This window comes from Eufriesea mexicana, unplaced genomic scaffold (assembly GCF_001483705.2).
Source record: "Eufriesea mexicana isolate 0111107269 unplaced genomic scaffold, ASM148370v2 scaffold325, whole genome shotgun sequence".
In the NCBI taxonomy this organism is placed as follows: Eukaryota; Metazoa; Arthropoda; class Insecta; order Hymenoptera; family Apidae; genus Eufriesea; species Eufriesea mexicana.
This window is the reverse complement of record NW_016908500.1, coordinates 1496809-1523713: the sequence shown is the minus strand read 5'-3', so window position 1 is coordinate 1523713 and position 26905 is coordinate 1496809. Positions and strand designations below refer to the sequence as shown.

Genomic DNA, 26905 nt, shown 5'->3' with positions numbered 1-26905 from the left:
TTATGATGCTTCTTTTATGACAGCTAATTGATTAACCAGGAAGTTAACGCCTAGATATTCCTTTATAGCCTAATGTAACATTTTTATAATCCTGTCAATTACATTGATTTATAATATCCATTTTTATCTCCAATACACAATTAAATAAACTGTATGCTAATTTTTAATAATCACAATATTTCATATATATATTCTTGTATAAAATTGAATTGCTGATACAAATTAATAGTCACTAATATTTCAGTAATAACAAATTGAATACATAAAATTATTACATATGCAGAAAATTATTACATTTTTTCATGTATCATATATGAATTATAAATATCAAATATTTTTCAACATCAAATTCCTCATATGAGCTTACATAACACAAACACAACTAATGATTTTTATATCTGATATTGATCCTTGTTTGTTATCTCTGATCTCAAAATCTGAGTAGAAGAAAAAAGAAATACAAACCAAATAAAATTATAATACTGCAACTATTTCCGTATAAATTTCTCATATTAATGTATAAGTAACGATATTTTAGTTATTTACAGATCGAAGTCATTGAATTTTTTAAAATTTTAATAACAGAATCCTTGTTAGTTGATGCTTAACATATTTTATAAATTTATATTTTTTATTTTGTAAAGTTAATCGATTTGAAAAATGAACACATCATTTATAACTACTATATAACTGAATTATTAAGTGATATTAAAATATTAATTACCTATTTAAATTAACTAATTGTGAAATGTAATTTCGTAGTTTGCCTAACGGATAATCAGATTGTGAAGACATTGAATGAGCTGATCGAAGCTACGAAGAAGGTCTGGCGAGAAATAGAATTAAACGTGAGTAATAAAGTCGGTCATAATTATTCAAGAATGTTTAATGGATAGTTAATGATATGTTCTTTTTTCAGAGACTGGAAACACAACACCTTCGGCAATTAATCGAAAATTGCGCAGCCTGTCGTATGCTCCCCGGTGAGTGAAGTTCAGCTGTATTGAAAGAATTATTAATCAACAGGAAAATATCTTGTTTGTCTATTTTTTCAAATTTTCTATATGTTCTTCTTCGACGCTACTTTCCTTGCTTTTTTTCGACTGTTTGATCCGTGACCAATTTCCATGCGTTCAGCAACAATTTTTACAAACAGCAGTTTTTACGAGTATCTACATCGATGTACAACATGGTCTTACGTTGCAATAAATATGTGTTTTTGGCAAAATGAAATAATTTTCTGACTCGTAATTTCATGGGACGTACCGTGTAAAAGATGTCTGAAAAGTAAGAGGAAATTAAAAAATAAGGAAAAATGTCTGTGACATATCTGGAATTCGATGAAAAAGAAATTTTAACCGATTAACTTTGAATAAAGAAAGTAATTATAACTTCAAATCAACTTCAAAAAGTTAATCGAAATATAAAACATGAAAATTTCTAAATAATTATACGGATAGTAATTAAATGATAAACAGCTTTTTTTACAAAAAGTAAAAAATTCAAGGTACAAGGAAACATACTGAACTTCACGTCTTTCAATTTTCAATAATAAATCATAACGTTGGAATAAAAATAAAATTTAAATTTACTTTAAAAATGATTACTCTAATATCGATATAGAAAATGAATATAATAGGGAAGGTAATATAAGAGTTATAAAAAATCTTATGTTACCATATCAATGATTACATAACAAATTCATTAGTCCAATTAGTCAAATTCATTATATAACAAATTCATCAGTCTTGATTCCTTCAGATGGACATGGGGCTGTATTGAAATTCAATTGATCATAATCACTAAATACTTAAAGAATCTTAGTTTTCCATGGAAGTGATCAAGGATAAAGTTCCTCGAATAACAATGATTCATTAATTCGAATCAGCGTTAACCAACGCGATTTAATAAATAAACGATACTATCGTATCTTAATCAAGAAAACTGATGTCACTGATAATATAAGGGTTAACCTATAAATCAAGATACTAAGAAAGTGACTGAATTATTACGAAGACCTCTTAATATGACGACTATGAAGATACATACCCACAATAATGAATTCACAATATTTTATGAAAATTATTTAAATTTATAATAATTCATCTTTCCTGATTTTCTTCGATTATCTGCAGTTTAAAGTATTCGAAAATATCAGTACAGTTATGAATAAATAATATTATCTGAAAAATATAATAATATTTTTTTAGAAAGACATACAAACTATTTTTCCATAGGTTATAGATTTTTAAAAAAGTTAGTGATTGGTCTGGTAGAGACAAGTGTACTACGTTAATCATCGGTAGTTGTATCGTTAAAGCAGATTCCGTGTTTGCCCGGATCTGTTTTCGCGAAGAAAAATGTTGATGCAGACAGGCGGAAATTCGTCAAGTCGGAATGTGGCCGAGCTTTCTTCTTGGAATAGTGATATCCTGATAAGATCCTGGTCCTGGTAATTCCGTAGTTCCACCGACGACCACGACGGCAACTCCCCCTCCTAGTTGCGATTACAAGTCGCCGTGCTTCCCGGGCGCTGACTGCCGTAACACACCACGCGGGCCACAATGCGGAGCATGTCCGCCGGGTTATACCGGCGACGGATATCGTTGCATGAAAATTAGTTGCGCGCACAACCCTTGCTTTCATGGTGTTCAATGCTACGACATCGCGAATGGATACAGGTACGAACACTATTATTTAATTTTGCCGCGCTAATGCAAATGCGTGACGACAAAAATGACATGCGCAGTCCGCGCAGTGCGCAAGACACTTGCGCAAGATGCTTTCCTGCATCGCAATTCAGGTTATTCTTATGCATCGTAAATACTTCGCATAGAATCTTTGTTGACACGCGTATGTGTATCGTGGAATGATTTAATGACATTAATGTATATTTTTCTTATAATTAGTGTATAATAAAGTTGAGAATTTGATCGATCATCTATTCGAATATTAAATTTATTGGTGTTAATTACCTAAATGATAGGTTATCGAAAGCAATAGATATTTCTATTAAAGGTTATATGCATTTCTACAATAATTTGTACTGGAACTACTTTGTAGAAGTACTTTATGCTTTTCTTTTGCTTTCAGATAAGCCACACGATATAGCAAACTTTTGTAATTATTATATGCTTTGTATATCTACATTCTTAAACTCCTATTTTATTTAAATATTATTTTATTATTATAGTTTATTGTTATATCATTATACTGGTGTAACAGTCTGTTTATAGCAATTATTTATTTCTAGGTTTCAAGTCAGGAGAATAAGAAACTATAATCATTTTAATTATAATTTTTTTTGTAAACAAATATTATGGTTATAAAGATTGAGAGAATTGAGAATGTTCTATTCTTTAATACTAATGTCATATACAGTACGTGACAAAATAATGGAACATTCCATAATTTTTGGTGTTTCTTGAATTATAAAGTGGTAAATCTCGGTAAAAACATCATATGATTATAAATTACATTTAATTTTATAAAGGAATAAGGGAAGGTTTGTATTATATCGTTAATAAAAATAGTGTAAAAAGAATTGTTTTCTTCTTTTGGTAAAGTTAATATTGATTTTTATTTAGACAGGAGTGCAATTATGTATATCTTTATAATTTTATTAATTATTTACTTTAATTATTTTTCTCTATGAGTATTATATTTGGATATGTATTAAAGATCGGTAATTCTAGTGTTACTTATGATTTTATGCTAGCATTGCCAGCTGTTTCATAGTAATTGGATATTTTATTAAATTGGATATTATATTAAAAAAGATTATCATAAATAGGTTCAATTAAAACTAGATTATAAATAAAAATAGTATCACGTATGCTGCCGTTAAGCGTAACCATAACCTAAATTTAAATAAAATTTTTTACAAATATTATGAAAAGTTACTCAGAATGATGACCTTGACGATATATCTCAAACTTATTATATTCATATCGTATCATGACATTCAGGATTAATTATTTTTTTATATAAAACAAAAAGATATTAATGAATATTTTTAAAATGCTTTCTTAATATGTGAGTTTAGTCTATAAAAAACGTAGAACATTACATGCAATGTTTATTTCTTATGCTAGATGGCACTAGTTTATATCGATACGAAAGGCTGAAGAACAAAATTCTTTACTAACACTAAACCTTCCATGATCAGTCAATTGACCATTTTCAAATTTTCGATTAAAAATTCTATTTTCAAGGTTATAGCTTTGGCCACTTAATGTGGCGACTTTTTTTTATAATACTTATAACCTTTATTTTATTTTATTCTATTATATTTCTTATAATAACCATTTTTCGATATCTACCTTTCTTCTTATCTCATTTCTTCTGAGTTTCCATATTTTGAGATTCCAATAAATAAATAAAATAATTTTTTTGGTGCGACTTAAAAATTATTTTTTTTTAAATTATTATTATTACATTAAATTAGTTATATTCAGTGACGATATGTATATATGAATTGTTTGTAAGCGTTAATAATTAAACCAAAAGATTTAGAACCTCTTCAGTATCTTAATTGAATGAACCAATTAGAAGGCAATGCTACAATTTATTTTGTCTGTTATCTCCTCATAATTGCAGGCTAGTTAGAGCGTTAGTTACGTGATATAAGGCAAAAGCTTGAAGAACACATGACAGAAGAACACATTTAGTTCAAGTACACTCTAATTGCACCAATGCATCAATTGCATCAATTTGATGCTTTAATTCAAAACTTTGCTATATCGTGAAGGCTAAGATTCTAAGACATTTTATCTTATTACGTAATTCGTTGATTATTATTGCAGTTTATTTTTTGATAAAATGATTTTTGCGGTCATCTCCTTAGTGAATATATGATTATTACTATATTATTACTATAGTATTATTACTATAATACTATAATCAATGATTATAGTATTAGTAGTATGATTATAGTATACTATACTATATAGTAGTATGATTATAGTATAATCAATGATTATAGTATTATAATTATGATTCATATATCAACGATAATTTAAATGGACCGTCATTTAAACAGAGATAAGTCTTTGGAAAATGATACTTGCTATTAATACAAATAAAGTAATTAATATATTGTTTACTTTTCCTTTTATTTACAAACTTTGGTTAGATAATCGGTATCTAATGTGTTATTACGAATTCATTAATGTTAATAATATTTATTAACATTATATAATGTTTTAAAAATATTATTAAAGAAGGGTACGAGTTGAAAAATTTTTTGCCATAAGGCTGATGATATTTTTTGAGCAGTAAATAAGAAATCGTATAATAATTAACACGTGGAATTATTTAATTTCGATACCTCGTACACTGTTACATTATTTTAAATTTGATATATTAATTAATATCGAGCTTCGAAATTTTATCAAATGGCGACTGAAAGGCGCCTTTCGAGTGCAAAGGGTTAATATTACATTAAATTTATATACGTATATTATTATTTAAAAATATTTAATAACAATATTAAATATTGAATTCTTTTGAAAGAATAAATATTATACAAATATAGGTACATAACACACGATTCACTTTTGTATTTAACAAAGAAAAATTTTTATACTATCAGATGACTTCATGTTACGTACCATATTTATTCATAATTTTTTATTAAAACGTTGGAATTATTTATTTTTTATGTTTAAAATTATTTAAAAGGATTATTTAATTACAGATAACATATTTAAAATATCATTTTAAATCATATTATGTAAAAAATGCATGATGAAAGCACTTCTAAATCTTAAGGTCAACAACTTTTTCTTTCTACAGAATATAGCATCATATATTAGATTTTGGATTATAGCAAAATATAAAAGAACATCGAATTTTGAGTAAAAAAGAAGTTTATTAACTGAAGTAACAGCGTACTTGTTCTCCTGTGTCGAATATTATTAAAATGTTATATTTAAAAAAAAAATATTTTTCATAGTAATATTATTATAATAATTTTGTATCCTCTGTATAAAAGGAAACTTCATATATCCACATACTGAAAAAAGCAAATTATGTGTCACCCATTCTTAATTTGGTGTATTTTAAATACAATTCATTATCTATTCAAATTTATGTAATTAAAAATGCTATTTGAGTTAGTATTTATTCATTAATCAAAAAAGTACTAAATTCTAGTTATTTTTCCTAGCTACAGTCCCAACAATCTATAGATCTTGGAAAACCGTTCTATCATAAAGCTACCTTCCATGTTTTTATACTCGTAGCTAATAAATCTTATCGCTTTTCTTATATTCATGTATATTTTAACTTGTAATAGTATAAATATTTTTCAGTTGTGGAAAATGTCCCTCCGGTTATGTAGGCGATGGAAGGCACTGTGAACGTCGTAGGAATGGCTGTGAGTCGCACCCCTGTTACTCAGAAGTGCAATGTGAGCCAGTTCTTTATCCACCGTATTTCAGGTAATAGTAATAGCACATCAAGTTATTTCATGCATTAACCTTCAACTGGTAACGGGATGTCAAATTGACTTTGTATAGATATCAATGACACGTGTCACATTATTGTATTTATGCTAGGGATGTTCGAGAACCCAAGATTTCAGGTTCGATTCGGATTGGATATTCTTTTAAGTTCGAATTTCTCAGATACCCGAAGATGAAGTATTTGTAATTGAAATTGGATACTGAATGTTTCGGGTACCTAAAATTAAAATCGAGTTTCGAATGTGTCAGGTACCCGAAAATGAAGTCGGTCACCCGAAGGTAAAAACGAGTATTCGTAATTAAAATCGAGTCTTAAATGTTTTGGGTACCCGAAATTGAAATCGAGTCCTAAATATCTCAGATACTCGAAAATGAAGTTGGTCACCCTAAGGTAAAATTAGGGTAATTGAAATCGGGTTCTGTACGTTTGAGGTACTCTAAATTGAAATTGGGTTCTGAATGTCTTAGATGTCCGAGGATAAAAACGAGTATCCGAAATTAAAATCTGGTCCTGAATGCTTAATATACCCGAAGGTTAAGTCGGGTACCAGAAGGTAAAATCGAGTACCCAGAAGTAAAATCAGGTACTGAAGGTAAAATTGGGTATTCGAAATTGAAGCCGGGTACATGAGGTTTCGGGTACACGAGGGCGAAATCGAGTACCTGAATGCCTCGGGTACCCAGCAATAAAATCAGGTACCGAATGTAAAATTGGGTATTTGAAATTGAAACCGGATACAGAAGGTTTTGGGTACACGAGGGTGAAATCGAGTACCTGAATGTCTCGGATACCCGAAAGTAGATTCTGGTTCCGAAAATTTTCGTGTTATACGATATAAGCATGATTTTTGATGTTCGTTCACAAATTTTCCACCTAAATATTCAGATTTGAAAGTGTTATCGTAGACATTCGGGGCTTGGAAAAATTTCGGATCCAGACCTGACTCGACTCAATTAGATCACTACTCATCCCGTACCTGAAACGAAAAATTTTAGATAAAATTAAGTTTTGCATCTTCTAATTAGGCAATTAATTTTTAGATGCGGTCCTTGTCCAAACGGATACGCTGGTAATGGTTCCACGTGCATTGACATAAATGAGTGCGAAATAGCGCAACCTTGCCATCCAGGAGTACGATGTATGAATCTCCGTCCAGGGTTCAGATGCGAACCATGTCCACCAGGATACACTGGGGTACCAATGGAAGGAATTGGTTTGGAATTTGCAAGAGGTCGTAAACAAGTCTGTCAAGATATAAACGAATGTGAAAATAACAATGGAGGTTGTGATCCATATATGGAATGCATTAACACGGAGGTAATTTGTAAATAGTAATGCAATTTTAAATGCATTTTTTTTTAATTATACATGATTTATAGTCTGTATCTATTTTATATCTATAAAATATATGTATATTATCTATAATTTATAAATAATATATGTATATAAAATGAAATATATAAAAATGTCTGATTCTTATATATTAATTTAAACAAAACACATTTATTGTCATTTTTTAATTATATATGATTTATAATCTGTATCTATAAAATATCTATTTTATATCTATTTTATATCTATAAAATATATGTACATTATCTATAACTTATAAATAATATATGTATATAAAGTGAAATATATAAAAATGTCTGATTCTTATATATTAATTTAAACAAAACAAATTTTTTGTCATTTCAGGGTTCGTTCAGATGTGGTGCTTGTAGAGCGGGTTTCATAGGAAACCAAACAGTTGGCTGCCACCCTAGACACAGTGTCTGTCCAGATTTAATAACTGTTTGCGACGTAAACGCAGACTGCATTTGCATCGAGGCAAATGAGTACACATGCAGAGTAAGACCACAGGCCTAATTTGACCATTTTTGTTTTTTTAAGTTTTTGATAATTATGTATTGTGTATCTAACTTTTGTATTAACTTAATTACTTTATATATGAACACATTATGAGTTAGGTGATTTTAATTATTTAATCTTAATTTTAATTATTAAATTATTAAACAAATTATTTAATTTTAATTTTTTTTTAGAAAAAGGTATCTTTTGTCTTGATCAAAATTTTTTCTGTGTATTTTTCTTGAACCCTCTATTGCTGCAATTTTCTTTTTTTGTAAGAAGAAAAATAATAACTGAGCTTCTTACTCTATATTAGAAATTAAAAATTAATAATTGCTATAAGTTAACCGTTTATGAAATATTATTTATGAAATATTGTATGTAGTATTAAATTGTTCAGTAATGAAATTCAAACATACAGTACCAAATAAATTGAAAAAGGATTTAAAAAATATGAAGATGTAATAAATATACTTTCTAATTCACATTATATTAGTGAAGCAAAAAAATATTGTTACACTATATTACAAGGAAAATTCAATTGTTGATTTCATTTGTTTAAAGTGATATACTATTGAATGAAACTTCACGAGTATGTATATCATATCAAATTATATTATACAACAATTTTGTTTATGTAATATTAATTTAAGCAGGTGAAATCATCGATTAAATTTTTAAGGCCCTTTTCGCTTTTTTAAATATATCTTTGTAATAGTACAAGATATAATAAAACCTTTTATAAAATTCTAAAAAGATTTTGAAAAAAAAAAATTATATCAAGTGCACGAGGAAATACTGAAACTTTAAAAGCCTATTTGGTCCCCTTAAAGGGTCTAAGAAAATTGCTTCATGTAGAACTCATTATACTCTACATATACACAAGCTTTTATTAAAATTAAAACTGTCTGATTAGATAAATTTTCTTGTAATATAGTGGGCCAATATTTTTTGGACCCACTATGTATTAGAAACCATTAAAACACGAAAACTATAATTTCTATAATTTCTAGTGTCGCGTTGGATGGGCAGGAGACGGTCTGACTTGTGGCCTGGATAGGGACAGCGATGGAATTCCTGACAGAAATCTCCGCTGCCATGATCGACGTTGTCGCATGGACAACTGTCCATTGATACCGAACAGTGGCCAAGAGGATGCGGATAGAGATGGCATCGGTGACGCGTGTGATCTGGACGCCGATAATGATGGCGTCTTGAATTCTTTGGATAACTGCCTTTTAATCCCGAATCCCGGTCAGGAGGATACTGATCGCGACGGTCCCGATTCAATCGGTGACGTCTGTGATAATTGCCCACTAGTAAGAAATCCGAAACAGGAGGACACCGATGACGATGGCATCGGTGATGCTTGTGATGACGACATCGACAACGATGGTAAGGATTTAGGAAATAAATATAGAATTTAGGAAAAGCAAAGTTCTTTATTTTCAAGAGCGATTGAATTTCAAATCTCTAAGAATTTTATTGTATTAATTTATAAATGAGGAGATCTGCTATTGCAGTTTTTGTTAAATAAGTTAAAAATTATACTGCATTTATGTTCTATCAGACAAATTTAACTTACTTTCTACCAATTTTGAATTTGGAACAGGAAAATGTTTATTCTGCAAGGCTTCGTACTTTTAGTGATTTTAGTGAGTATTTTAATAATATAAAATGAAGAAGGTTCAGGAATAAAATTTCGATATTTTTATAATAAATAATTTTTAATTTTTGTTACTTAGGTTTATTTTAATATGAACTTTTTTAAATTGTTCGACGTTTACAATGACTGCTTGTAAAATATTTCACTATGAATTGGTGAAATAAATTACGCTTTTAGCTTTATTTTTTCTTAGTAAGATTCAAATTATATATATAAAATAAATTTCTTTTTGAACTAAGAGTTATTCAATGTTTAACATATGTATAATCTTAAGATGTTTTAAGTCCATTTTTAAGTTTATTGTGTTTTATTTATTATGTTTATTTCATAATATAATAATTTATAATCAACAATAATTGTAATTTGTAATTACTAGAAACAATATTTTTAAATTAAAATTAATTTATAATATACCTATAGTAAAAATTTATTTATAAATTCTTATTTATAAAATCTCTAAATAAATTTGGGATATAATAAAAAATATAAAAATTCGAAGTATGGTCAAAATAGTTTTTAATTTTGCAACAAAATTTTATTTTTGGTATAAAAAGTACCAAATATATCGAAAGTACTTCTTTATTTTTTTCAAAAAATTAAATTTTTTACATAGAAGATTCTGTAGGTATCAAAAATAGCTTACAATTTCTTTGAAAAAAATTCAATTGTATATCTATGTATATAAAAAAATCAACGTATAATTAAAAATAATCCAATTTTATAGGTATTCCAAATCACCTGGACAATTGCCTAAGAAGGAAGAATCCAGATCAAAGTGACGTAGACATGGATGGAATTGGTGATGCCTGTGACAACTGTCCTTTCAATTTCAATCGAGACCAATTGGATCAAGATGGCGACGGGGTAGGTGATGCTTGCGACAACGACAACGATAGGGACAGGGATGGTGTACAAGACGATAGAGACAACTGTCCTGATATAGCAAATCCAGGACAAAATGACGATGACAGAGATGGTATAGGAAATGAATGCGATAATGACATGGATAATGATGGTGTACCGAATGACCGTGACAATTGTCCTTACGTATATAATCCAGATCAACGTCACACTCATAGTAAGTAGATTACCATTAGACCGTAAATAATATTTACTATAATAAATAACTGTGAATATATGTTAAAATAATAATAGTAATATATATACATTTTTAAATTTATTTTAATTTAATTTAATTTAATTTATATGTATATAAATATAAATATATAAAAATTATAATAAATAATATAATATAATAATATAAATTTACTCATAAGTTTGAGTTTTCAAAAATTTAATTAAAAAATAAAATTAGTCAATTTTTGCGGTAATAATAAATTATTTCTTTGATAAACTTAAAGCGTCACAAATTTCATTAAAAATAAAGTTTGGAGAGAACAGAGTTATTTCCTTCACAGATGAAATTTTATAGAGTATATCTATAACAATCATTGTTAAAGTTAAAATTATTTTTCTTAGAATTTCAGAGAATTTTGTATGTATTATAAATAATTTTTTCAGCCTCGAACAGTTTTTCTATTTATTTCTTATTAATTGAAATTAATTTTTTGTTAAGCTTTTAAACATCAGCGATAAAATATGCTGCTTTAATATAATCTAATAATAAAAGATTGTTTAAATTAGTTTAGAAGTTATTAATTTTGATCATAAGTAATAAATGAGTAAAACTGATTCTATAAAATGGCTGCAAAATTAGATATTGCCTGAAGATCTCCTGATTAATGAAAATTTAAAATACCGTCTTTTCTAAATAACAATAAGTTCTTAATAAGAGATTTTTAATTATCTTACAATAATATAAAACTGTTTAAACAAATATCCTATAAAATTATATTTAATTGGTTGGAAAAATTTATAAGTATGTTTTCCATGTATTATTTATTTATTCTTAATGTATTATTTTTTTATTCTTAACTTTTACTTACGTTAATTCTTTACAACTAGAATTTTATTTGGTTAGGAAAAAAGAATTATCATTGAGCGCATCCTACATTACCTACATCCGATAACGTAACTACTCGGTAAATCAATAACGTACTAAAAAGATTTGAAATTAATTTCTTGATTTTACTGGCAATGGAAGTACATAATTATCACGAGAGTTATTCACAAACCACAAGCATATTTAAAAGAATGATCTAAATACGAGATATTCGATTTGATTGCTTTATATGAACAATATCAATTATTACGGGATACATAATAATCCAAATATTAAAATCATGAAAAAAAAATTTTTTTTCCATTGTCCTCATCTGTGCAAAATTACGAAATTTTTGGACATCTTCAGTTTGAAATTCTTTCGTAAGCGAAGAATATACATTATTAATATATAGGTGCGTCTATGGTTAATTTATGTTTTAATCCAGCAACCATGACCTAGTAATCAAGTGACCGAGTTAAACTTTTGGTTCGAAATCTAGTGAACACTTATAAAATTACGTTGAACATCAATTAAGAATTTATATTTTAATCAATAAAACAGGATTAACCAAAAAATCACATAAATATAGTTTAAAACCGGTTTAAACGTTTTCCAAAACTTGAGATCTTACGAAAAATAAAAATATTTATACGAATCATTGTTTTCCGTAAAGTTTAATTTATTTATAAAATAAAATTATTATAATGTATTAATGAGTAAAACATTATTTCCTCTAATTTTTTGTTGCTTTTGGTCGATATACGTAAAAATAAAGAAATATACAATAGTTTTTAATTAATTTTATTTAATTTGTTTTTTTAAATAAAGTTATTTTTTAGAATAATTTTATTTCATTTCTTAACTTTTGTTTGTAAGCATAGATCAGTAAATCTCGTGTTAATTGGTTTCCAAAAATATATTGTATTACTATTATATTAATAATATCCGTGTGTGAAATTCATTGCTCGTATATAAATAAAATAACACTATGCATTTTCAGATGATTACATTGGTGATGCTTGCTGGAACGACAATGATAACGACACTGTGAAGAACAAACACGACAACTGTCCAAACAATAGTTTAATTTGGACAACAGACTTCAGAAAGTACACTACAATTGCTTTGGACCCCATTGGTACTGCTCAAGAAGATCCAGTTTGGGTAATACATAACGAGGGTGCTGAAATTCAGCAGCTTGTAAATAGTGATCCTGGAATTGCTATTGGTAATATATTAATATATACAAACATAATATAATATAACAAAGAAACTAAAATACATTTTAAATATAAAATTATACGAAGTGCCGAAACTAGGGTTTTCAAAAAATATCGAAATCGTTAAATACAATAAATATCTAGCATAATTTCTACATATACGTATTATATGAAGCGATACGAGATTCTTAATCTGAAGATTTACCTCTTTTCATTCTTTCTGCGCCGTAAAAATGGTGATGAAGTTATAAATAACAAAATATTACTATAAAAGAATTTGCGATTCTTAGATTTCGAAATTTTCATTTCGGATCAATATGATTTCTCAGGTATTTGCATTAAAATTGTAAAGAGATATTTCAAATAAACATAATTAAAAAATATTCAATATAGTAATAGTATAGTATAGTAAAAATTATTAAAAAATATTCAATATGAAATTAAGGACATATTAAATTTTTTTATTATAAAATTTAATTTTTTGGGGGGAATTAGAATTATAAGGGATATTTCAAACAAAAGTTAAATACTTGTCACATGATAACAAATTGCAATAGTAAAAATTATTAAAAAATATTCAACATAAATTTAAAGACACCATAATTTTTTATTATAAAATAAAATTTTCTTTGTAATAAAAAAGTATATTTGTATTCTATTCGAAAAGGAATTAAGAGTCTCAAGTCGGAAATCGAGTAGTTTAGATATCATGAATTTCGTCCCGGACACCCATATGCATACACTCGACATTCTGTGATACCCGTGAAAGTTATTTACTCAATTTACTTGTAACGAAATTAGCAAGACCTGTGGGAGTTAATACTAGACCGTACACACTGGTTAGGTTAGGTTCCACTGATAAAAGGGTCATAAATTCTCAGAGTGAAATTCACTCAAAAATGTTTATAAAACAACCAAAAGATTCGTGTTTTAAGGCATTCCCATAAATATTCAGAGGAATTTTTCTTTCCAGCATAATATGATTATTTATTTTAATTAACGTTTCACCAAATCCATCAACTGAAATTTAAAATTAATTTACATCAACCATGATTATTCATTTCTTCTTATTTTTCTTTCTAATATTTTACCTGATTTCAACAGTCAATCCAAACTTTTCACTTTCTTAATTTTGATTCTCTGTCTCTATTAGGTCCAGATATCTTTAGTGGCGTAGACTTCGAGGGTACCTTCTTCGTCGATGACGATGGAGACGACGACTCTGTTGGTTTTGTGTTTTCCTACCAAGACAACCGTAGATTTTATATCGTGTCTTGGAAAAAGGGTCAACAACCATATTGGATGCCGACTCCATTCAGGGCGGTAGGTGATCCCGGGATCTTTTTGAAACTCGTAGACTCGAACACTGGTCCTGGAGAATTGCTCAGAAACAGTCTTTGGCACAACGAGGACACCCCTAATCAGGTGAAAATCCTCTGGCACGATCCGAAGAAAATAGGCTGGAAAGAGAGAACGCCCTATAGATGGCACCTCTTGCATAGACCTAAAATCGGTTTGATTAGATTCCGACTTTACCAAGGGAAACAACTGATGGCTGATTCGAGAAACGTCTACGACTCGACTTTGAAGGGTGGCAAACTAGGTGTATATTGCTTCTCTCAGGAAAAGATCACGTGGTCAAATTTGCTGTACAAGTGTAAAGGTAAGAAATAATTTCACATTAAACAAGAATTGCAATTGTAATTATTTCTTTTTTCTTTAAAAATTACGCTGTGTGAAATTTTCGTTTCCTATCTCAAATATTTTTTAATCTGGAGAATTTAATAGACTGTAATATCATTTCAATTGCTATATTTTATCAAGGATTGCGAATTGCTCTTGTAGACATGTTGGAGCTGAGAAAATAACTTTCCAAGTGCACTTGTAAAATCTTATTTATTGTTATAAAATATAACAACATAATATAATAAAAAGCTCAAGTGCAAAACATTATCTTTAAGCTGACATCGATTTAATATATTAATTATAAGAATCGAAATACTGTTATTGAAACAATAACATATTGACTTAATCCATTCATTTTAATTTTTCAAAATTTTAGTATTAATTCTCTTAAAAACATTTGTGGATTAAAAATTAAGTTTCGTCATTTATTTACTTCAAAGTTACAATCGTAATTATACACTTATGCAATATAATTAGTGATTGCATAGTGCGATGCTATCGTGCACATGCATGATGACGATGAATGAACTTGAACACTGACATTGAAGAGGGCGCCACGTTTGATAGATCTACGTCTATCCATTCCAAAAAATTTAAAGACTGCTTCTTCTCAAAATTATTAATTAATACTACATATTTAACAGAAAATTGATGACTATGATTGCAATTTTTGACATAAAATGATTGAAATCTAATTTTCTTTTGATTAAAGATCTTGATTCATCGATTTAATAAATTGTGGATTTCAGATATAGTGAATTATCGACCAATTCACATCATTCTATTTTATTGGTTAAATAATAAGTTTAAATAAATTTTATATGAAATATAGTCTCAATGGCTGTGATTTACTCATACGAATTTTTATTTTAAAGAAATGAATATTTATTTCTCAAAGTAATTATGTATAAATTAAGCAAGGATTTATAACTCAGTTTAGTAACGATTTTTTTACTTGTTCAAACATAAATAGGATTAATTTTATTATAACAATCAAGAGTCGATAAAATAGATTTGAAAATTCTTTTCCTTAATTAAATAAAAATTAAAAAGATTTTAATTAAATTTAATTTTAAAATTAAAGGATATCATTAAACGAATCATTAAATTCGTTGTAATGATTGAAAATGTGAGCTCCAAAAAGAAGAAGAATGGAAATTCCATAAAGTGAGAAAAAACACATAAAAGAATGAAAAACAATGTGTATTTATTAAATACAGCTTTGTTATATTTATGTGATTTTACATTCAATACTATTAAACTTTAATATTTATATACAAAAGAAAATATTGAACAATTAGGTTGACATTATTTGTCTACCATTGTCGATGAGAAAAATCGATACACTTGTTTTCATTTCATTCTTCGTTTCAGTTTCTCATTCTTTGTTATTAATTAATTAATAAATCTGGAGAATATATAGTATATAGTATACATCTTATAATTGATATAATGTTTACAATCCAAAACGTGATAATTTTACATGGAAAAGAAACAATTAAATTTCTTATACTCGAATTTTCAATTTGATAAAGAAAAAAATATGAAATTTGAATGTATATACCTTATGGTGTCCTTGACTTAACGAATTTTACTGTAAATTATTTACGGTTTAATAACAATAAATTAATTAACAATTTATTAACAATAAATTAGGAAAAGCAATCACTTACAATTATTGTATTCCATGTTCGTGATTTTTATTTTGTAACACATTAAAACCACTATAATACATTTATAATATTAGAAGTAAAAAATAATTTATAAAAATTATAATATAAAATAATCATAAAAATTTCTTAGCATTTGAGTAATTAAAATAAAAAAACAATATTAAAAAATATTTCTAAAAATGTGTTATAATCTTTTTCGTTTGAAATTTTGTATGGAATAAAATAAGCAATACCTCTTTTTGAATCTCTTAAAAAGTGAATGTTTTATTTTAACTATTAAGTACAAGTATAACACAAATAATGGAAAATAAGTTAAGTCAGGGTGTGATATATACATGTATACGTAATAAATACGTCTATAATCTAACAATGTTTAAATTTAAAACAGTCGAAACAAATTTTGCCATCTGCATGTTTAATGCTTCAGTGATACGTTGGTACAAATTTCAATTCAACAGTAAAAATTCAAGTATGTTACTTCCATTTTTTAACAATAAATTTAATTACAATCAACTTTTCGTTTCACAAACTGATTTTATTTTCTTTTACAATTTTCCCATTTGTTTTCTTTTAATTCTTTAATAATTCAACGATAATAATTATTATACTTTGTTTCCAAGAAAAATACAATATATCAAAAAATCTGATAAGAGACCAACCTTACCACTGAATAATCAACTGCAGCAAAAACACTGGTTATTTCAAAACAGAAGAACAATCTTTCCTAATTATAAGATCTGTTAATTTTTATCGAATTTTTCAGAAACTGTCCCGCAGTCAGTATGGAACGAGTTGCCAGCGAACTTGAAGAAGGAAGTGGACGTCGAGATGAGTAACGAAGTCAAGTCTCATTACAGTCAACAATCTACGTATTACGACTCACATTAAGTTCGCGAAATTTATCCCGTTATATTAGACGAACTTCGTCTAAACCGGATGTCATAGATTTGGTTCGTTTTCCGCGGTAAAAACTGAAAGGTAGTCTTACTCGTGTGGATATATATTAATATCTTGTGTACGTTTCTCATTCGATATGGCCAAACCTCGTTCTACCGATCAACTTTTCGCATCACTGTCTGCTTTCCTCCTTTTTTTATGAAATTCGAAGTTCTGTAACATTAAAAGTGTACGTAATTAAAGATACAGCATGACAAATATCTTTTAATCAACCTTATTTTCTCTGCTAAGGACGAGCGAATTCTACGTGAGGGAAACATTAAAAATATTATATGTTGGGGAATGTATGCAACGAACGCTTAATCCTAATTAAAAGAGGAAAATTAAAATCTACATGTGCGCTTTTCGAACGAGGTGAATTATATTGACTCGTATTGTGATTTAGCGTATCAATACTTGATAGATGAGGCAGAAAAAAGATATGGAAAAGTAATTGCTTTCACGAGAAATGGAATTTTATTTACCGATAATTATGATGGAGATACGAATAAGAATAATTCTTGAAAATTAAATATAATGTAAGTTGTAAATGGACCAGTAAAATCAGAGATAGCATAAGTATATTCTTTTAAAAAATTCTGTTGTGTATTGACTTATGTTCATGTTTAAATATATAATTATATAATATATTACATAAGAGCAATTATAGCACGAATCACGTATAAAAATAAAATAATGATTTACAAATTGAAAAACAGAAACAATATTAGGTACATTTTTACATATTTTTCTGTACCCTTGCTTAATATTATTTAAGGGTGACTTCTGATGTTTCTGATCTTCTGAAATTAATTTTATCTTGGAAAAAGAAGCAAATAATTTTTAAAATTTCATCTCTAAAAGTTAACATAAAAAAATGAGTTTAATTTTTCAAAGTTAAATATAATTTAGTATACAACGTAATCGATGGTTCTTATAAATTAAAATGAAGTTTGAATGGTCAGATCTTTTGAGTTTTCAACATTAACGTTGTTACTTTTAGCCTGTAGGGTTATAAATATAATACATAGAAATTAATTAGTGTTTTTGCATCATTGATATTTTGTTCTAATATAATTGTAACATACAGAGTTTGGTGTAGTAATTATAAGGATTTACATATATACAGCAAATGCCAAAAAAAAGGGATCTTCCATTAACAATTCTTCAGACTTTATAAATATATAGCAGTTACAAACACTAAATAAAATAGAAAAGAAATCTTCGTCAATTCACATCATTACTAAATACAATTTTTAGTTTCTTTATTGAAAGATAAATAAATATTACCATTATCAGTTAAGCAAGTTTTTCCTTTCTTTTTTTTAACATCTATATACATACATATATATTCAAAACGTTATTTAACCTAATTCTTTTTTAATACCCTGTATATTGATATTAATATTCCACATTATAAACGCTATAATGAAACCATTTATTTTGAATAAAAGTTCTAAGAATAGTTCCACGTTGCTCCTGTTCCCTCATACTTGAAAGAAGAAGAAAATAAATAAAAATATCTATCATAATCGTTGAAAGTAAATTTAAATCCAAGTCGAATTTAAAATTATTTCTGTTAATTCTAATAGTATTTTTAATATTTCCAAAATTTGTTTTATAGCTAAATTACATATCACGTTTTACAATTAATTTGGTACATTGGTCACAGTTCAAAAAGCGCACATCTGAATTGTCGTTTCCTCTTTTACAAGTGATTGACAAGGTCGATCAAAGTGCCTGAAAAAATTCGTCGCTTTAATGGATTCTTTCCGTTAAAGAATAACTACCTACAACGTCACGGAACAATGAAGCTCTTTTCGATATTAAAAAACCTATATGTACATATTCGTATAAGAAAATGTCTACTGTACAAGACGGGCCAATGTAAATTTACTCTCTTAAAAATATTTCTACCGTACTAAACGTTATGAAAAAAAGCAATTCTTACGAAATACACCATGGTGTTAGGAAGAACAATATACGTGACAGAAAAATTTCGAAATATCTCTACGTCTTGTTTAAATGAATATTAGATGCGTAGTTTATTAACGATGTATATTGTGAGATACCAAAAAATATAATAAATATCGAAATAAATAACACATAAATATATACGATATTTAGGCCTTTCACAAATTAAAAAAAGAAAAAAAAGATCATTTACTACCCTTCTCTATTACGAATAAAATTTTCTTATACACTCTCCTCGTCGATTTACACAGATTTTCACTAATACCGTTTTTCACACGGTTGAGAACCACTTATATAGGGTCTAAAAACAAATAAAAGAAAAATATGTAAGTCAAGAGTCCCTGTATGCTGGGGAAATGTTTATTTCATACATTTGTATGAAAACAATAATAATAAAAATTCAGAAAAATAAAATAGAAAACAACTAAACTTTTCTTTTTATCACAAATCGATTAAAAAATCTCATAACGATGTAACAAATGCGATCAAATAAGAATTTTTTGATCATTGATCTATATGTAATAATTTGAATAAATATTATAGAAAAATATAATTCCTAAAAGCGTAAAAGCAGATCATGTATAAAGAGTACCGCGTAAATCGAAGAATGAGTGTAATATTCTCTCGCTTCGTACCATTTACAAAAATTGTTATATTCATAACCATTGTTCCCTCTAATATTTTTCCCCATTCTCGTGAATTTGCTGTTCCTTTGAGCACAGAGTTTTAATGACTGCGCGGTATCACGATACTAAGTCTTATATCTGACAACATCAAATACATAAATCGTCATTGCGCAGACACAAATTTTACAACGCGGGAACACTTGATATGCTTGCACGTTGCACAAGCGGTTATATACACACATTCTTATACGTCCGCGCAAGCGCAGAGGGATACACATATACGTTCTTATGAGCTCGCGCAAGCGCACAGGAGCATTTACATTTGTGCGCAAGCGTACAGTTTAGAGGGAACATCGTTTATAATGGATTTCCTTAAACAACATAAATACTTGGAAAGAATTTTTGTGTTAAATTACCATTCTGCTTATCGGTATGCTATGTATTCAATGTGCTATTTTAACATTCTGCATGGAAACGCAAAGTTCTATTATTACTTATAAATAGTCGAAGTCGGAGTCGAAGTAATTAAAAATACAACTTAATTTTATATCGATATTTACACTAAGGAACATATAGATACAATTATTTCGAAGCTACAACAATTCCTTTTCGAGGAAATTTATAATACATCAGATAAAGAGGAGATGGAAGTTACGTTTTAGATGTACTAACCATTGCAAGAGGCCGAATAAATGGTATACAACTATTATAAAATGGCGTGTATAAGGTACTTAACATATTTACAAATAAATACTTATTATAAGACGTGAATTATATAGGCTGTTAAAAGAAAATTTACGATTTTCAGTATTTATAATATCTTTAGATTAGAGTAAAAGATACTTATATGACATGTTTTTAAAATCAATACCTTCAGTGTAAAATAGTTCTAAACCAACAAATTTTTTATATGATTTGTTTAACAAAGCACAAAATTAAAAAAAAAAACAAACAAAAATTAATCAAAGTATCACATAGGAGTACCTTAATTAAAGAAATAATTAATTGCAAGGAAAATTTTAAAAATATAAAACAAAAAATTTATTTTCGCAAAAACACAAAAGTAATTGGAAATATATATTTTTTTTTAATTGAATAGAACATTTATAGACATTTTTCGAATAACATGGTTAATAAGTTTTGTTTAGAATCATATTATTTGAGATTTAAATTTTGAGATACAAATTTTCATCTTGTAAAAATATTTTAGTAGAGCATTATGCACAAATTTTTCCAATTTTTCATCGTGTCATTCAACATTAACATACAATTTGTATTTGTGCAATTACACTGTATTATTTATCGTTGAAAATATTAATTTTTAAATTTACGTCGATTAAATTATATTTTATCGCTTTCAGTAAGTACTATAAATACTTTAAAATAACATTAAATTCTTTCTTTTAACATCCTATATAGACGGAGATTCCAACGAATATAAAATAACATAAATTACGCTATTAAGGACTCATAATTATATTATTTGTTTTAGAGCTTTCGAAGAAAGAAAATACGACATAGTAATTGCGAGGGTTTTGGATTTTTCAAAGCGTATGAATTTTCTGAGTGAAGGAGAAGAGATGTAGGAGGAAGAGTAGATTATGCATTTAATTCGTCATAGGCAAGAAGACAGTCAATCGACGAAGTTAATAATATAATATTTCTTAAAGTTCGTTTTGCATGATTCACATATACAGAGTGTTTCGAAAACTGGTCGAACTTCAGTTGTATATCATACTATCAAAAAGATAAGACATGTAAAACCACGTTGAATTCCGAAATGTTTTCTTTCTAAGCATACATATAACAATAAGAAAATAAAATTAAAAATTATTCTAATTATTCTGTTTGTAATCACATTACATAATATTTAAAAATTGTATTAATGTGTAAATTAATTAGGTAGCTAGAGGAAGATTAATTTTTGAAAGTCTGTTAAATTAAATTCTATGAATCATTATATTGTAGTAAAACAATTATTACTTTCTGTAGTAAAATTCAAAATTCTTCAAATATTTTGAGACATCTGCTACCACAAAACACTGTTACAAAGTAAAGAAATTATATCCAGGAATTTATTTACATAAGATCTCTGATTCTCATACTCTGTTTTGAAGAAAATATATGTATATACACGTTGATACACATATATTAACCCTTTGAGCCTCAAATGCTTTTTACTAAGACTCTTAACTTCTACTATGAAGATCAGGCTAAATTGAACACTTTCTCATTCCTAATATCTATAATATTAAACGTAAATGTCAATTATCAAATATTCATGACAAAATTTATTGTCGAAATTAATATTCTTGAAACTGAAGGAAATATTTAATAACATAGAATATGGGCATATATATAAGTTCTGAGCCCTTACTTTACGCACGAATTCATAAACGAGAAAAGATTAGAAAGTTAACATTTCCAAATTCACGTTCGTATAATGTTTTTCACTACCCCCAGAAAATTAATAAATGATTATATTCGTGAAGTTCAACCAATGACATCTTAACTGCAAAAAAGTAGAATACTCGAAGAAAAAGCAGTTTTCTATCTCTGTGCTACCTAAACGCCTGAATTTTCTTGCAAATTTTTGTATCGAGTATACGACATTCTTTAACTGTGAAAACAGTATTTATTATACTTAATAGTAAAATGTTTCCAAAAGTGGAGATTTATCAAAAAGAAGTCAGCCAAATCGTTTCAGATTAGTTTAACCATGTCGAAGCTGATTATACTTTGAACTCTAACCAACCAATATTCATTTCAAGTATTTTACACTTTCCTTTATTATTTCAGAGTTGTCCAATATTATTTTTCTGATACCTCTATGCATAGTAGCATACCTATTTTCTTCCAAGATGATGCATATCACATAATATGTTATATTATATAATATTTATATAATATAATATATTTATTTTGACATTTATTTTGTATATATATATACATCAATTTTAATCCTTTAATAAAACTTTACATATGGGTTATGGACCATGAACAACATTTATTTCCCAATAAAATTGTTAATATATCAACACTGTGTGGATTTGCAGATTCTGTGATCTGCAACTCTCAAATACATGTGTATGTAAAGTGTTACATGTAAAGTATTTTCATACAGGTCATTATCATTTTCATTACAATTATTTTAATACAAAGTTTTATTACGAAAATGTCAAACACTTATTCACGTTTAAAAGTAGAACTACCCACATGTAATGTATACCTAAATACAGTAATACAGAAATGGTAATAATTGTAGTATCGTATTTTCCCATAGTTTAAGTGTAGCTTTAAGAGGATCGCGAACGAGAAAGCAAGGGTCAACAGAGGTCAAATTTGCTGGGGAAGACCCTTAACGATGCGCGAGGCCCTTAGGGTATGGCTATATTTGGGCACGTTTAAGGAAAAGTCCGAAAAGCGTGTGCATAGTAGTGAAAATGAAAGGAGCATTGAAGATAAACAGAGTGTCAGAAAGCAGAGTTGTATCAAGCAATGTGGAGGATTGTTGAAGAAGATCGAAAATTATGCTAAAGGTGTATTGTTCGATAATTTGTAGACTTGCTGTTATTCGCCCATTTTCCTAATTTTATTAATTATTGTCAATAAACTATTTTCATTTTTCCCACATAATTAAAGTGGTATGATGAAAGTAAATAACTACATGTAATAGACCTGGGCGTTCTGACAAATTTTCAAATTTCATTATTCGAGAAATAATCTATTTTTGAATTAATATAAATATTTCGCGAAGTATTTCACACGAAGGTAAATTAATATATTTGTAACTAAATAATTAATTTGCCAGTCTACGAAATAAATTATTTCTTATTTGCTACGATTATTTGTTCCTTAATTCTGATAGAATTAACTGGTTTCTTAGTATGCAGCATATGCTAATATGGAAATATTTATATTCTTACTAACGCTATTATTATGATTATTACTATGTTTATTGTACGATACTTATTCTGAATATTATCTCAAAAACAAATTTTCAGTTACGATATAAATCAATCAATTCTTCAATTTATTGTTCAATTAATTAAATAAAAAGCGTAACAAATTGAGATACACTACTTATATGATTATTAACGTTATTTAAATTACTTTCAAATTATTATTGGAAAGAAATTTCATTCAAGTCTTTATGTTATATTTGTATTTTATGTTTTTTTTCTATTTCGATAAAAGTCGGTGTCAGTTTTGTCAAAGGTAACTGTATATTTTCAGTAATTACTGCAAAAACAAAAAAATTCGAGGTTAGTTATTTTGACCAATTTGGTAGTTTTCGTATTGGTACTGATTATAACAGTGCCTTTTTATAAAAAAACAAGAAGTAATTTATGGTTCACTTAAAAATAATTAAAGAACCGAATATAAATTTAACTATCATGTTAAATATAGAATTAATAAATACCAAGTTTTTACTACACTCTGAAAAGTCTATTCTTTACACCTTTTCTTTACTTCATTCAAAATGTCCTTTTATGCAGGTTATTTGGCTAACGTAAAAGGTCGTGATCCAAAAAGCATTAAAAAATACCATTTTAATAGTTGCCTGATCTTCAGAATGGAAACGAATATAACAACTGTTTTAAGAATTTTGAATTAGAGTATACGTGATTATCGGCTTCGAATAGGTTAACAAGCGTTCCACTTTTTTGCAGCCAAGTATTTTTTCGAAACACACGAAGAGTAAAAGTTCAAATGAAAAACTCGATTCTAACGAGTGCAACGGACAGATCAGCCTGTTCCACTTCGCACGCGTTATGGCAGTGGTCGCTCAGAGCTTGATCGCTAAGGCAGTTGAGCGCTATTTAAAGAAAAAAGAGCAAGAAACCTTTGCAAAGAATCTTCTTCGAGAACATACTCTCGTTCAGTAAGTTCATTTATTTCCTAGTATACGAGCTAAGTATAGATAAAATAAATCTGATATTACTTCACATGACAACATATATCTTTCTCTCGTTACAGGAGGAAAAGTCAAAAAGTAATGGGGCTTTGCGATATTTCTATGAAATCAGTAAATAAAAACATTGATTATATCGTAATTAACCCTTTAATGATGAAGGAATTTCCTTTGTTGTTACACTGGGAAAATAAAAATGTGCTATATGTGAATTAATACAAAAACAATATTTTCGAAAAAATATTAAATCTCGTAAAAAAGTTCCTAAAATGGTAAATTTGTTTTGAAACGACTGGAAGTTTGGTTACTGCAAAATTATTGGAATGGACCCTTTAAGAATTCAATATTCCACGTTAACCAGAAAAATGATGTCAAGGTTAGTCATATGTAACTCTAATAGTAGATATAAACAATCTGCTGTTTACAATTTTGTTAATTTTTTTGATATTTTTAAAATAAAATTAATGAAACGAGAAATATCAACATGATAAGGTTTGCTAAAATGCAAAGCAAAGTCTCTCAATTTTATACACAGCTACATTAAATTAAGTTCTTTGCAGTTAAATTTTGATAACCATCAGTCTGTAAATTATTGTGGTATTCTTGTTTTTTTCCTTTTCTCATTTTCTTTTTTTTTCGTCAATAGCTGGATAGACAAATTATTTGGACAAGTAACTTTAAATAAAGATTTATATAAAAAGCAAGAAAGCAAATGTCTGTACAGTAAATTGATAGATAGTAACTTGCTATTCCTAATGATTCTTTTTCATCAGAAAAAGAATCTGGATATTCAGAAATTTATTCATAAATGGACTGAGTATATAAAAATGTGAGAAAATGAGTATATGGAAAATATATGGATTTCAAGATTCCTAGAAATAGTATTAAAGGATTTAATTTTTGAAATGTCCCTTTGCTTTTTAACTTTCCTTCATACATGCATATACCTTCCACTTTCTTTTTGTTAAATTTTCTTTCTCGAGTTTACTTGCACAAACAAGTATATAGTAATCAACTAATGAACACCTCGACCTTCAATAGGAAGTCTGTACGAGTAATTCACGTGATTCTTATGTTCGACGAAGTCAATGTTGTCGAATCATACATATTTGGTAGAAACTGTTAATATAGAGGGTGTCAAATAAAGGATATAAACTTTGAGTGTACATCGTGTTCGCCGAAATAAGAGATATTGTAATCGATATGTGTGCTAAATATTTAAGATACAGTTTCCATAATGATTACTTCAATTTTTAATTTTCGACTTTTATTGTTACGCGTTGTTCTTATACTGCTTATTCATCACAATTTTAATAATGAATTACATTTAACTTATAATTGAAATCAAAATTTTTTTAATTCTAGATATTTGAAAATTATAATTAGTCTTATTTAATAAACAAGATAACATTGCATATGATAATTGGATTATAAATTATTTTGTTACTATCATTAATTATGATAATTAAAATTTCAATTTACATCCTCATATTTGATTATCCATCTAAGATAATTGGTTCGAATAAAATTTTTCTTGAACAAACAAAGATGTTCTTTTATCTTGATGTTCTTATGTTAGATGCAAGAGAATTATAAAGTATTAAGAATCTGATACAAGAGTTACTTTTTTCTAATTATATATTTCAATGTAATGAATTATTTTATACAATATAGTATCACGTCAAAATTACTTGTCCATAAATTTACATCATCTTCTGAAATGGATTTTCAGATGCTCTAATAAAAAAACTTCTCCATTTTTAGAAGTTTAGTTTATTATATAAATTTTAATAGAATAAGTTAAGTACTCATAACACAGATTAAAGTATAATAAATACTGCATATTATTTTCATTTGTTTCAATTATGCCTTAAAAATACAAAGTATTGAATATTACAATGATAAAAGTACTATTTTTCTCTGTACTTAAATAAGTTCTATCAAT

At 27.4% G+C, this 26905-nt stretch overlaps 1 protein-coding gene across 1 annotated transcript in view; it reads left to right on the top strand.

Moving 5' to 3' along the window:
- The window catches only part of Tsp (Thrombospondin), a 30746-nt gene extending 12748 nt beyond the window's left edge, over positions 1-17998 (top strand). Inside the window, exons 5-15 of the mRNA XM_017912144.1 lie at positions 763-848; positions 920-983; positions 2465-2681; positions 6315-6443; positions 7509-7785; positions 8167-8319; positions 9333-9714; positions 10710-11063; positions 12931-13158; positions 14304-14813; positions 17273-17998. Coding sequence (XP_017767633.1) covers positions 763-848; positions 920-983; positions 2465-2681; positions 6315-6443; positions 7509-7785; positions 8167-8319; positions 9333-9714; positions 10710-11063; positions 12931-13158; positions 14304-14813; positions 17273-17397 — 2525 coding nt within the window. The 3' untranslated portion in view covers positions 17398-17998. The remainder of the gene's footprint in view (positions 1-762; positions 849-919; positions 984-2464; positions 2682-6314; positions 6444-7508; positions 7786-8166; positions 8320-9332; positions 9715-10709; positions 11064-12930; positions 13159-14303; positions 14814-17272) is intronic.
- The last annotated feature ends 8907 nt before the right edge of the window (positions 17999-26905 follow it).